Source organism: Akanthomyces muscarius, chromosome 2, assembly GCF_028009165.1.
Source record: "Akanthomyces muscarius strain Ve6 chromosome 2, whole genome shotgun sequence".
NCBI lineage: Eukaryota > Fungi > Ascomycota > Sordariomycetes > Hypocreales > Cordycipitaceae > Akanthomyces > Akanthomyces muscarius.
This window is the reverse complement of record NC_079242.1, coordinates 735,391-748,761: the sequence shown is the minus strand read 5'-3', so window position 1 is coordinate 748,761 and position 13,371 is coordinate 735,391. Positions and strand designations below refer to the sequence as shown.

The 13,371-nt window shown below is 56.0% G+C and overlaps 3 protein-coding genes across 3 annotated transcripts; all 3 read right to left on the bottom strand.

The window, feature by feature from the left end:
• Positions 1–78: 78 nt before the first annotated feature.
• LMH87_003345 (uncharacterized protein) lies at positions 79–2,483 on the bottom strand (the record flags this gene model as incomplete). The annotated part of the gene is made up of 2 exons (XM_056191975.1): positions 79–975; positions 1,038–2,483. 2 exons carry the CDS (start codon positions 2,481–2,483, stop codon positions 79–81), a joined length of 2,343 nt encoding a protein of 780 aa, XP_056048133.1.
• A 672-nt stretch (positions 2,484–3,155) lies between these two features.
• LMH87_003344 (uncharacterized protein) lies at positions 3,156–9,328 on the bottom strand (the record flags this gene model as incomplete). The annotated part of the gene is made up of 2 exons (XM_056191963.1): positions 3,156–8,968; positions 9,037–9,328. The coding sequence occupies 2 exons, from the start codon at positions 9,326–9,328 to the stop codon at positions 3,156–3,158; spliced, it is 6,105 nt and encodes a 2,034-aa protein (XP_056048132.1).
• An 860-nt stretch (positions 9,329–10,188) lies between these two features.
• Positions 10,189–10,938, bottom strand: LMH87_003343 (uncharacterized protein; the record flags this gene model as incomplete). The annotated part of the gene is made up of 2 exons (XM_056191951.1): positions 10,189–10,545; positions 10,597–10,938. The coding sequence occupies 2 exons, from the start codon at positions 10,936–10,938 to the stop codon at positions 10,189–10,191; spliced, it is 699 nt and encodes a 232-aa protein (XP_056048131.1).
• Positions 10,939–13,371: the final 2,433 nt, after the last annotated feature.

Below are 13,371 nucleotides of genomic sequence, written 5' to 3'. Positions count from 1 at the left end.
AAATAGAAGGAGAATGGCACAGTCGTCTATTAACATATATGCATATTTTTCTTTTCCATTCCTTGGTATCATGTCTATCTACAGTCTCATGCCAAAGCCCAGTCCCATCGAGTCATCCCCGCCCAGGAACAAGCCGCCCACACTCGTCGCCTTTTCCTTCTCCCTCAGCAGCTTGGCCATGTCGACGCGCCCGCCCGCAATGTAGCGCTCGCTGACGCCCAGGTTCACGCGCCTGCTCAGGTCCTCGCGCAGCTGGGCGCGCAGCGCGCCCATCTCGGCCTTGCTCAGCGCGGCGGCCTCTTTGTCCTTGCGCTTGCGCCCGCCGCCGCGCCCGCCGCGGAAGCCGGCGCTGGCGGTCGCGTCAAACTCGTCCTCGTCGTAGTCGACGCCGAGCTCGTCGGCGGCGTCACGCAGCCACGCGTCCTCGCTGTGGGCCTTTTCCTTGGCCAGCACCGCGTCGGCGAGCTTCTTGGACAGGTCGGCGCGGGGCTTGAGCCGCGCGACAATCTGCTTGTCCATGGGCAGCGTCTCGATGAAGTGCTCGCGCTTGCTTCCGCTGCTGCTGCTGCGTCGGGCGTGTACCTTGCCGGCGAGGCGCCGTGTGGGCAGCACCTCGTCGGGCGCGCAGAGGAGGACACTGACGCCGGAGCGGGAGCCGCGCGCCGTGCGGCCGGAGCGGTGCACGTACGTGTCGGCGCTGCGCGGCACGTGGTAGTGCACGACGAGGTCGACTTCCTTGATGTCAAGGCCGCGGGCGGCGACGTCGGTGGCGACCAGGATGGAGCCCTTGGTGGCGGTGAAGCGCTCGAGGGAGCGCATGCGCGCCTTCTGGGCCATCTGTGAGTGGATAGGCTGGGCGGCCATGTTGAGGTTCTGCAGGAAGGGGGCGACGCGCCGGACGGCAGAGATGGAGTTTGTGAAGACGAGGGTTCGTCGGCCGGGGTTCAGAAACAGAACCGAGTAGAGATATAGATCCTTTATATATTGATTAGCATTGAATATGGTTGTGAAAGATGTTGTCGGCGCGGGGAATGTACCTTTTCCATAGCACCGCATTCGATGAGACCCTCTCGGAGGCCCGTGGCCATTTGGCTAGCAGGGTTGACATCGATGAATTGGGGCTGGCCTCGGAACTTCAGACACTTCATCAGATATGCCATCTTCTCCTCGTCTGTCCCTTGCGCAGATGGGCGCTTCTTGCCTGCCAGCTTGGTCTGTAGGTCCTTGTCAAACGTCGCCGAAAAGACGAGTGTCTGCCTAGTAGACCGCGGGCCATCGCCATCTTCGTCATCCTCATCATCATCAACATCCTCCTCGTCTTCCGAGTCTTCCGAGTCAGCCTCTGGGTCCCGGCCATCCAGCGCACCAATGATGAGCTCTGCCTCCTTGAACTGGCCAACCTTGAACAGCCTATCGGCCTCGTCCACGACCAGGAAGCGGATGCGCTTAAACTCATTCTGCAGCTTCATGTCGCCGTCTAGCACCTCCCACAGACGGCCCGGCGTGCCAATCACAATATCGGCCTTTTCCAGCTGCCGCTGCTGTTTCTGTATGCTCAGCCCGCCCGTCACCACGCACACGTACGGCGCCGTAGGTAGCCCATCGCACAGGGCCTTGATGTGGTCGCCAATCTGCTTGGCCAGCTCACGCGTGGGACTCAGGACGACCGCCGTGGGGCCCTTGCGCTTGGCTTGCCGCTGCTCGCCGTTCTCCTCCTGCGTCGCGTCGTCGCCCCGGTACAGCTCCAGCCAGCGCTCGACAATCGGGATACCAAAGGCCAGCGTCTTGCCGGAGCCGGTCTGCGCCTTGCCGATGACGTCGGCGCCGGCCATGATGTGCGGGATGGACTGGTCCTGGATCTCGGTCGGGTTGGCAAAGCCCAGCTTGCCAATGGCCGAGACGGTCGCTGGTGAGAGGTTCAGCGCAACCCAGTTCTCCAGGTTCAGGTCGTTGTCATCGTCGTCATTCGCGTTCATCAGCGCGCCAAAGGAATTTGACTGTGCGCTCTTTTTTTGCTTCTTGCCAGTCTGTGCTTCCAGCTTGTGGTCTTGCGCATTTGGCACCGCCATCTTCTTTTTCGTCTTCTTCTCCGACTTCTTTTTTGCATCTTGTGTTTTCGCGGTGGCATCTGTCGTGCTTGCCTCGTTGATCTCGGTATTTACATCGTTATCAGCATCGTCGTCAGCGAAGCCTTCGAATTCCTCGCCGTCGTCGCCGTCGTCCTCTTGGTCCTTGGCCACCGCAGCCTTGCCCGCCGCTGTGTCTGCGACGACAAAGGACACACGGTCACCTTCCTTTACGACGTCGACGCCATCAATGACTTCCAGGACGCCGAATTCTTCACCAAAAGTCTGCCACGCCAGCGAGCCAGCATCCTCGACACGCTGGCGGGGGACGCTGGCCTTGCCGCCTTTGCCTTTGCTGCGCTTCGCATTGGGCCCGACGGCCGACTGTTGCTTGCGCTTTTTGTTCGGCGGAGCCATGTAGTTGCGCTTCGAAATTTGGGTTCAGAGTCAATGCTTCGTATGATTCGTACAGTATGCACCCGTCGCGTGTCGAATCTGTATCTGTTGACTTTTTTGTTGTCTTGAGCTTGAGAGCTGTAAAAAAAAAAGTTCCATGTAGGCGGGCCACTAAATTTTTCTGGGCTGTCGGCGCGATCGCTGCCACCTGCACCGATCCACCGACAGACACCCTAACAATATGTGCTATCTCAACTGTCACATATATCATTTATCTCAGTCTCTGCTTTTGAATTAAACATTCGAATTCAGATTCAGAGTCTTATTTTTACAGAGCGCTACGTGTTCGTCAAGAATTGACTCACCAAGATGCGCGTTCGTCAGATCCTTCATCTGTCTCGTATCAGTGATATTGCTTCATCAGCCGAGATCCATCGCTTGTCACGGCTAGCAGGCTCCTGGGAAATAGCGTTGAAAAACAAAGAAAAATTAAAGTGTCAAATTCACATCTCGTTTCTCGAGAACAGATTGTACATATATGCCGCGCCGTCCAGGCTTGAAAGCAACCAAGCAATTTCCCCCCATTAACAGATATCATCATAATACAGATTCCAGGCTACATCCGTTATTCCACTCGTCTATAACCTTCTCCGTCCGGCTCCCCCAGTTGAGAGGCGTACTCTCTTCTATCTTCTAATGGGGACCGCCGCCTCTAGCTCTCTTAGCACCGGCCCCGGCTTCAGAATCCCCCCTTGGTCGCTTCGTTCCGGGCTGGAAGTCCGCAGCGCCTGGATTCATGTTGCCACGCCCACCGCGTGCACCACCGCGTCCGCCACGCCCTGCTGCTGCGGGAGCGCCACCCTCTTGGTTACCGCTGGCATTACGCTGGCCAGGATGCACATATGTACCTCCGCGTCCTCCGCGGCCACCACCACGCGGCATGGGAATTCCAGACCGTTGAGGAGGCTGGTTCTGCTGCGGCTGTGGGATACCACTTGGAGCTGCTGTACCAGCTGCGGCTCCAGCTGCGACCGCGGGGGCTGCCGCAGGAGCTGCTTTGTCTGCTTCCGTCTTCACAGCAAACGGGTTAGCTGCCGTCGGAGCAGCTGCATTGCTGTTGGTAGAAGTTGCGAAGGGGTTGCCAGCAGGAGCTGGCGCATCTCCGGTGGGTGTTGCTGGCGTCACTGGCGGCTTTGCTGGCTGTGCAAGCTTCGCTGGGGTGTGCTTCGTTGGCGTCGCAACGTTGGCTGCCGTCGGCGTGTTCTTCGGAGCTGCGGCTGTGGCCGCCGGTGGCGGGGGAGGCTGCGTGGTCTTGGCAATCTCCCAAACTTCAACTACGGGCTTCTGGGGGGTTGCGCTCGCTGCCGCCTCAACTACACCGAGCTTAGCATTTGCAGCGCGGAGCTTGTTGTCAGCCATGTTGATGCGTAAGGTCGATTTCTTCGACTCCATGAGCTGAGCTTGCTCACGCGCGGCTGCAATCTTCCCGTCGACCTCGGTTTTCATCTTGCCCTCGAAATCCGCCTTCAGCTTTGCGTTCTCATTGTCGACGCGCTTTCTGATGTTTGAGGCAATGATGTTCTTAGCCGTGGCATTGGTTGACAGGAATTGGCGAATGCCTGCATCGTCGAGCTGCGAAAGGTCTGAGGCGCTGCCGTTGGCACCAGGGGTAGCTGGCACAGAAGAAGCCTCGGCCTTGGCGGGGGTCGCAGGTGGCTCTGCACGAGCGCTGGCATCGCCAGCTGGCTTGCTATGCTCAGCCTGCCAAATGAGCTTTTCTTGTTCGAGGCGAAGTTGGAGGTCTTCGTCCTTCTTCTTGAACTCTGCATCCATCTTGGCACGAGCCTCCTTGAGCTTGTTGTTGAGAGCATCCTTCATCCTATCGGATCGTTCTCGGATAGTTTGCTGCATTTTGCCTTCAATATCAGCAGCCTTGGCTTGAGCCTCGGAAGCCTTAGCCTCTGCAGCTGTGATCTTAGCTTGCAGCGTCTTTCTCTCCTCATCCGACAAGCCCGCAACAGCAGGCACAGGCTGCACAGAACCTTCATTGCCTTCGCCAGCCTCTTCCAGCTTCTTCAGGGCCCCGTCTCTCTGCGTGACAGCAGTCTGCAGTTCAGAACGAAGGGCGTCCAATTGCTGCTCAGAGCTGAGTTTCTGGGCGTTGACCGAGTCCAGCTCCTTTTGAACATCGGCAAGGCTTTGCTCGAGCTTCGCCACCACGTCTGCAGAGGCAGAAGCATCGCCACCAATTTCAACTGATGCAGTCCCTCCCTGACTACCATCAGCTTGCGATTGCTGCCGCAATTGCTCCAACTGTTGGTAGGATTCTTCGAGTTGCTTCTCCAAAGCGGTTTGCTGGCTCTTGGCGTCCTCTGCCGACTTATTGGCAGCCTCCAAGTTCGCGGTAGCGGCACTAAGCTCTTCTTGGAGTGTCTGATTTCGCTGGACCGCGTCATTCTTCTCCCCAGTGATCTTCCTGGACCGCTCCTTAAACTGCTCCGCAATCTTGGAGCGCGTTGTCTGCCAGTTAGACCGCTCAGCTTCGAGAGCAGCCTCCAACTCAGCCACCTTGCCTTCCAGCGGCTGCGAGCTTTCCTTGAGGGTACTGCACTCCGTCTGTAGATCCGAAATAGTGTTCTTCAACTGTTCCATCTCTGCAGGGTCAACGCGGCCGTACTTGGTCAAGATGCCCTCTGTGCGCTTCTGCCATCTATCGCGGTCCTCATGGATCTGTTTGATCTCATCCTCCAGAAAAGATTTCTGAGTATTGAGATTGTCGATCTCGGCTTCAAGAGGCTGGACCTTTGTTTCCAACTCTTGAATCTTGATGTTGCGTTCAGAAATCTGATCCTTGAGGTGACTGTTCTCGCTTCGAAGAGCCATGCTGCTCTCGCGGTAGAGGTTCAGCTCATTCAGCTTCTCCATCAGGCTCTGGTGGGTCATGGAGGATCGGTCGCTATGGGTAGACTGCGAGCGTTCTTGATCAAGCTTCAGGCGTGTCTCATCGAGTTGGCTCTGAACATACTCCACTTGCTGGTGCAGACGCTTTGATTCTTGCGTCTTCAGATCGTATTGGACCTCGAGAATCTCCTTTTCACGGCGGAGATAGCTATTCAGTTCTCTGAGGCCCTCCATAGCATCCGTTGCACCAGCCACGACAGCAGACTCCTGCTCATCTCCATTTCGTCCACGACTTTGCTGCAAGGCATTGACCTGTGTGCTTAGGCTTTCCAGTTGCTGATGCAGAAGCTTGTTCTGCGCATTGACATCTTCGCGTCTGGTCTTGAGTTCGGCCATCTCCTGCTCAAGCTGGAGTCTTCTATCTTCCCAAGACGACTCACTCTGCGCAAGGGTGACCTTGGCGGAATCGGCTTCAGCACGCAGAGTCGCCGACTCACTCTTCAGCTCATTGAACTCGTTGCGCAGCTGCTGAACGAGCTTGGCAGCGTCGGCATGCTTAACCAGTTCTTGCTCATAGTCCTGTTGGGCGCGTGTTGCAATGTCAGCTTGGGCGCGAAGATCTTGTTGATGGAAGCGAACAGCTTCAAGGTGTCTGGCGCTGTCGTCCTTGAGGCGCGAAATTTCTTCTTCGAGGATTGCCTTCTCATCCTCGTACTTCCGAGCCACTTCGCCTTGTGTGTCGCGCAAGGAAGAGAGCTCAGTGTTGGATCGAGACAGTTCACTAGACATGTCGTCGACGCGTTGTCCAAGCTCTTTTACCTTGGCGTCCTTCTCCGCAATCAATGCCTCCATTTCGATTCTATACTGATCTTGGGAGGCACGCAGGTCTTCAAGGGCATCTTCGTTGCTCTGGCTTAGCTCACGATACTGTTCAGCCTGCGCCTTAGCGTTCTCTAGCTGCGTGTTGGCAAGGGCAAGATCACGGCGCAGTTCTGCAACATCGTTCGTAAGCGTCTGGACCTGCGCTTCAAGCTCTTGCTGATACTCTGATGATTCAGCAGCAGCAGGTCTAGGAGTTGGGCGAGGCGCCAGACGACCAGCACGCTCCTCTGCGTTGCGCAGTTCCACCGTGAGCTCGTTCACGCGCGCCTGGAGATGATCCTTTGTGGTCTTGACGCTGATATGCTCTTCGCGGATTTGGCCGAGGCTGGTCATGAGCTCATCAATACGCTTTTGTGCCTCGCGGGCTTCGTATTCCTTTCGTTGCTGAAGATTTTTGCCATCTTCAGCGGCTTGGGAAAGCTTGCGCTGAATATCGCTGAGCTCCTGCTCCTGTTGCTCGATTTTCGCCTGCGCTTTCCTACGCGACTCCGATTCCGAAATATTGCGCTCATTCTCGAGGGACTGCTGAGTTGCGAGTAAGTTTCCGAGTCTGTTCTTCTCCTCGATGAGAATTTCATTGTCTTTGCTCATGCGATCCTGGATATCCTTCCACAGCTTCTTCTCGGCCTTGAGATTGGCAGCTTCGTTGCGTACGCTGTCAAGAAGGCCCTTGGAATCAATCAGCTCTTCTGCCACCTGCTGGGTGCGAATATCCTGTTTGGCTGCTGTCTCAGAAAGAACTTGACTGCGCTTTTGCAGTTCTTGATTTTCGGTTTGTAGAGCCACGTAGTTGCCCTGAAGCATTTCGCGACGCTCAGACTCCAGGCGAACCTCACCCTGCAGTTTAATTCGTTCAGTCTGCAAGACGTTGCGCTCAGCGGAAAGTGAATCGATCTGGTTGCGAAGGTCTTTGCGAACACCATCCTGAGCCTCACGGAAGCTATCGTACTCGGCTTGGAGCTTTCGGAGGGCCTCATTGAGAGTCTCGTTTTGCTCCCCGGACTCGATACTAGCGAGAGGCAGGCGACCGTCTAAGGAGCTGCGCATCATGGATGCTTCATCTCCGCCGGAAGTTCTTTGCTGAAGCAGACGACGGAACATGTCTCGTTCGGTCTTGTAGCTTTCCAAAGTCGTCTTTATCGACTTGGATTCTTCCGTCATGTGGACGAGCTCCTGTTCAAGCTTCTCAACCTTATCATGGTCGTCCTTTGCTTGGTGTTTGGCAGCCAGCGCCTCTTCGCTCTCAATCTGCTCCGCCAATTCACGAGTAATGCGAAGCAAATCTTCATTCTTGGCTTGGAGAGATTGAATGTCCTTGAAGACGACCAGCTTCTGGGTGATGAACTGGTGCGTATCAGACATGTCGGCGAGCGCTTCCTCGGTAACTTCACCCTTTTCCAGTTGCTTCAGTCGGAAAATCTCATCGTCACTGAGCTGATCCACGCCCTTTTCGAGAGCATAAGCATTGAAGACCAGCATTTGAATCTGCGTGCCAAGATCACGGAGTTGTGTGCGAAGGATCTTGTTTTCTGACTGAGAGGTATTCAGCAAGCCCTCTGCCTTTCTAGCAGCCTTTCTGGCAACGTCACGCTCTTCGAAGCTCTGCTGCGAAAGCTCTGACATGCGACCAATCTCATTGCGGAGCATCTCAGACTCGGATTGAAGCTCTTGAATTTCAGGAGCCTTGGCTTCCAGTGCTCCGAGTATGCTGTCGAGCTCATCCGACAGTTCCTGGTTTCGGCGCCGTTCACTAGCGAGCTGACCTTTAACGTGGAACAGTTGGTCAATGGCCTGCGTGCCGGTAATGCTGGTCTTGTTTCGAACGGATCCTGGTGTCGCAAATGGCGATGCCGCACGAACAAGGGCGCCGCCGTTTGCGCGTGGTGTCTGAGGGGCAGATCCAGGGGGTGGTGCATGTTCCAAACGGACCTGGGCCTCATCAAGCTCACCCTCGAGCTTGCGAATACGCTCCTCCAGGTCGGCACCAGCTTGTTTCTCTTGCTCTAGCTCAGTGCGAACGCGGCGCAATTCATTCTCATAATTGTCTTTTAGACGTTCTTTCTCCGCATCGAGCTCATGAACACGGTCCTGGTGCTTTTGGCTGAGCTGCTCAGACATGTCAACTAGGCGGCGTTGATCCTCCAGCTCGGACTTGTAGCTGTCCACCGTGGCAGCGAAGGACTCTTCTTGCTTTTGAATCCTAACCAAGGTGTCGTCAACCTTTGTTTGCAAGGCTGAGAGCCGATCTCTAAGCTGCTTTTCGGTTCGCTTGAGAGAATCGACCTGGGACAGGGCATCTTCACCCTGGCGTTGGAGCTCGGCGATGCGGGCCCCCTTCTCCTTGCGGTACTTTAGGGCCTCGGCGCTCTTGGTCTTCAGTTCATTCTCCAGCCATTCGACGTTGCCGCGGGAGAGGTCAAGCTGCTGCTGGATCGAGTCCTCGCGGTACTTGGCACTGCTGAGTTGACCCTTGGCATTTTGCTCGGATTGTTGCAGCGAGGTGATTTCGCGCGCGAGTTCGACATTGCGTTGATGCTGCTTTGTGAGCTCTTCCGAAAGAGTGGAGTCTCGCTTGCTATTCGCCTCGATGATAGCCAGGTTGGCACGATTTGATGACTGAAGTGTTTCAATCTTGTCGTTTAGCGCCTTGACATCTGCGTCATGGTCAGAGCTCTTTGATTTGAGAAGCTGCAGCTCATTTTCCACAGCTTGTCGTTTGGTCTCTGCCAAGGAAAAAAAGCTACGATTAGCCGACGATGCATTTGTAGGGTGGTGTTTCCATCAAGCTTACCCTCTTCCTGGACCTTCTGCCTTGCCTGTTCCACGTCTTTTAGAGCTTGCTCTGCGGTAGACTTGGAAGCCTGTGATCTAGATTCGGAACTTCGAACTGCGTTCTCCAGTTCTATGTCCGTCTGTAGCTTGTCGGCATAGAGGGCATCAAATTCGTGGGCCTTGTTTGTTACAGCCTGCAGCAGAATCGCGACGAGATCCACGGTCGGTTCGGTCGTCAAGGTCGTGAGGACGGGTTGGTCAATACCCAAGTGACCGGCAAGGTAGCCGACATCAACAGCGGCGGCCGCCATGTCGTCGTCCCTAGTTGGTGAGCTCGACCAAGCTCTGCATCACCTTCTGGGCACGCCAGCGTTTGCTAGAATCAAAAGAGGGAGATACTCGCGCACTCGGCCCAGTTATGAAGAAAAAAAGGGAATAGCATAAATAATTGTATGCGACTGCGATGAGGTGATGCTGAAGCACTGCAAACGAATCGCGGCGCAAAAAGTTGAAGAAGCAGTGAAAGGCGACGAATTTAAGAAGAAACCAGTGAGCCTCGTCGCGCCGGGGAAGATTAGCTGGTGCACTGGTGCCCCACCCGCAGGCACAACAGCACAACAATTGGTGGCACAGGAACACCGGTGCACGGGCCAACCTTGTCGAAGCGACCGAGGATTAGCCGGCAGCGCCATGGCAGCCGGCGCTGCTAACAGGCTGTGCTACTCAAGAGCAACACGACTTTTATTGAATCACGAAGTATTACATGTGCGAGCCAATATTGAAGAGAATTGTTTGTTATTGTTTGACAGTCACAGTGATACAACATGAGCGAGATTAAAGGATGAGAAAAGAGTCATCGGACTCCATGGTCGATTAGCTATACAATGTTGGCGCAAATGCTCTGCATCCGCCGGTCCTAATGCCTCCCTGTCTTGCGGGGTATAAATAAATTCAATGACAACTTGAGCACTTCAAGCTTTTTAAACAAAATCCCGCTCCGTTATGCTACCAGCCGATGAGCGCCCCGCGCAAATCCCAGCAGCCGACAGATGATGTCGGCGAAACCCATACAAAAGAAATAGACGAAAGAAAGCAAAGAAATTGTGGCATAGGGATGATGATGATATCGTAACGTCGTAAAGTGGAATGCGGTAGATGCTTCGCTGCGTGTTTACACAGTTTGCTTCTCAGAGAAGGCACCAAAGGTCTTCTTGACAGCAAAGACGTAGCCTTGCGAGATGGCGCGGGGGATCATGGCCGAAAGGGAGTCGCTGCGCTTGCGAGTCTGGCAGGCAGAAGCCATGTAGCTCTTATCACAAGGTGAGCTGCTAAGAGAGGAGAAGGTGCTGTAGTCACGTTCTAGCGAGAAGGGGTTGGTGGCGCCAGAGCCGCGCGAGGCGAGGCTGGAGTTGGAAGTTTCCTGAGAGCCACGTCGAAACGAGTTGTCGGGCGGCGCATGCCACCAAGCATCGGTCATATCAGCGGAAGTGCGCTCCATGGCCATGGGCAGAGGGGCAGGTGACGCTTGCTGTTGCTGTTGAGCGGCGTCCTTGAGTGTCTGCCAGAGCAGGTGACCAACTTGGTCCCAGACGACGACAGCCTTGAAGAGTCGTCGACAGTTGCGGGTGCCTTCCTTTTCGTCCAGCTCGCCATAGGACTCAAGTTCCTCCATGGAAGGGACACAGTCCCAAACGATGGTTATTTGGTCGAGCTGGTCTGTCCAGGGAGAGCTGTGGAGGAAGGTTGAGAGGAAGTTGCAAGCGCGGGCTCTGGATTCCAGCTCGGCCTCGCGGGCGACTCTATCGCGTTCTTCTTGTTGCATGAGATCCGTGGTGACTCTACGGCGTCTCCATTTCTTATGTGGTAGTTCGAAAAAGCCGGTGCATTGCCGCGGCGAGAGGGGCGGCGCCAACGTAGCCATGACGGGCAACGGTGTGATTGTGTGGTGTGGTGATGTAACGCTTTCTGTACTGTCGTTTGTGTATCGCGATATTCGTATGTCGTTACTGAAGCTGGCGAGTTCAATGGTAAATCGGCGTGGAAGTGAGGATACTTGAGGAAGCGAAGCAGGGACCGGGTCAGGATGCGGGCGGCGTTGGGGATATTATAAGGCGGACAACAAGATCTGAGTCTGGGTTGGTGGCGTCGGACCCGTATCCGATACCCCTGCTCGTTTGGCAGAAGTCGTTTAGGTGAGCCGAGCTAGAGACGGTGAGATCCAGCGGGCTCGGGGGGTGTGTGATGAGGCGTGTGAACGAGTGAGCTGGAGTGGGTGTACGAGTAAGCTAGTGATGACCGAGCCAACCCGGGCTTGCTTATTTGACAGGCTGGCGCCAAGCAAGAATAGAGGTGAGTCTGCTCTCTGGCTGGCTGGTTAGTCGAGTGACCCAAACAGTGACCGTCAGACTCGCAGCGCAAGCGTAATATTCATCTCGTCGATACTGTCAGCGCTCAAGACACCGTCTTCGGTAAGCGAGTATTACGGTCTGTCGCCGCGATTGTATTATCCCGGCCGTGTGCCTTTCCGGCAACACTCGGCAGGAAAGCTTCATGCCCTACGGATACGCATGTCCATGTCTCTCTGTTCGCGGCCTCGTCCAGCCCAGCCCAGCTCTAGCCTCGCGGTCAACCGCCGAAGGGCGATGCCGCACTGGGGCGAGACCCAGGCGTGACGCCGGCCACCCACTTGCTTCTAGGGAGGCACGGAGGCAGAGTAGAGGCAGGCCTCGCCTGGAGCCACCCGGAACAGTGCGGGTGGGAAACAAGAAAAAAAAAGCACACCGCCAGCAGCCACAGGCAGCGGATGGAGGGATGGCGCCCGATCGCTGCCCGTTCAGGATTGTCGCCGTTGCGTGACTTGGGCGTGGGATGCACGTCGGCAGGCTGGAGCGGGATAATGTTACTGGTATGGTGGTGGACGGGTGACTAACGTGAGGAGCCGGCCGTGGTAAGCTGGCATGGCAGATGGCCAGGCGAGAACAGTAGGTAAGTAATTCGCAGCGCGCCAACGCGGCGTAGATAGGCCTGGAAGGTACCTAAAAAAGAGGGCGGTCTGTACCGGCGCAGAGGGTCGGCTGCGCTGTAGGTAACCCGCTTCACCCGCTGTACGCCGCCTGTACGCCGCTGTACGCACCGCCTGTAAGCCAGGCCGACCTTGCCCGGCCAGTGGCAGCTCCAAGGTGGCGTCAGCAGACCGCGCCCTGTGGCTCCGCGGCGGGACAGCAACAGAGAAGCAATGTTACAACGCTATTTATTTGCTCCCGAGGAGGCATAATGAGATTCACAATATTAGGTACTTTTTTTTCCTCATGTAAGGAAGCCAAAAGTACGCACATGCAATGCCGTTCATCCCAAGTAGGGAGCTGAGACGGCCAGAAACCATCAGCTGCTCGATGCAGCTGCGAGAACTAAAGTACTTGGTTGCCACGCGCAGGTACTTGCAGTCTGCACCAAGTATGGGCCCAAGTGGGAAGTACCTTTCTCTCCCCATACATAGTCTTACCCCATAGTCCCTTGTTACCATCTGCAAACACACCCGTCATCAGACCTCCCGACTGAGCTGGCAAGCTGGCCAGTGGCCACTGTTCGCCCATCCCACCGACCGCTCTTCGTTTAGCTCATCCGTCCCGCGCATGTAACGGAGGCACTGGCCGAGGAGGCTCGGCGGCGTTGCGGTCTTGCGGAATGGAGGGTTACATGCTGCTGCCTGCCTGCCAAATGCCCCAATCACCAGCCTCTGGGATGCTCCGCGGGCAACACCGCCATCCCTGTCCCGCCTTTCCCGGCAGGCTGTCTGCTCTCGATTCTCGTTGGGTAGCCGGGTGAAAGGCACTGTCCTGTGAGGCGGTTGATGGTGTGTGACTGATTCGTTGGCCTCTGCAGGAAACTGTTGCCGGTCGGCTCGCTGCCTGAATGTGGCAGTCCTCTCCACGACCGCCGACGCCGACTTTTGCGAGGAAGGTGCCAACAACAGCATGGCTTGTGATTACGATCGCTCGCTCACCACATCGCCGGCGATAGCATACCCTGGCGACGCCGACGCGACGCAGTCAAGTTAGGCTGTGGTCGCTGCGCTGACGCCAGGCATGCCGATGGCCCTGTGCGCTGCATCACCCGCATTCTTACCACGATATGCTTTGCGAGTAATCCAGCGACATCCGGGCCTAAAACACTCATAAGATGACTCGAGTTTCATACGGCCTGCTGGTAATAAGCAGATGGGCAAATTTCGTTTACCCCTTCAGGATTAGGGCGTAGTTCAAGTCTGCGCAGTCGGGACACCACCACCACCACCAACCACGACACCACCACTACGACAACGACGCGAGAAGGGTCCGATGACTGGCCTGCACGC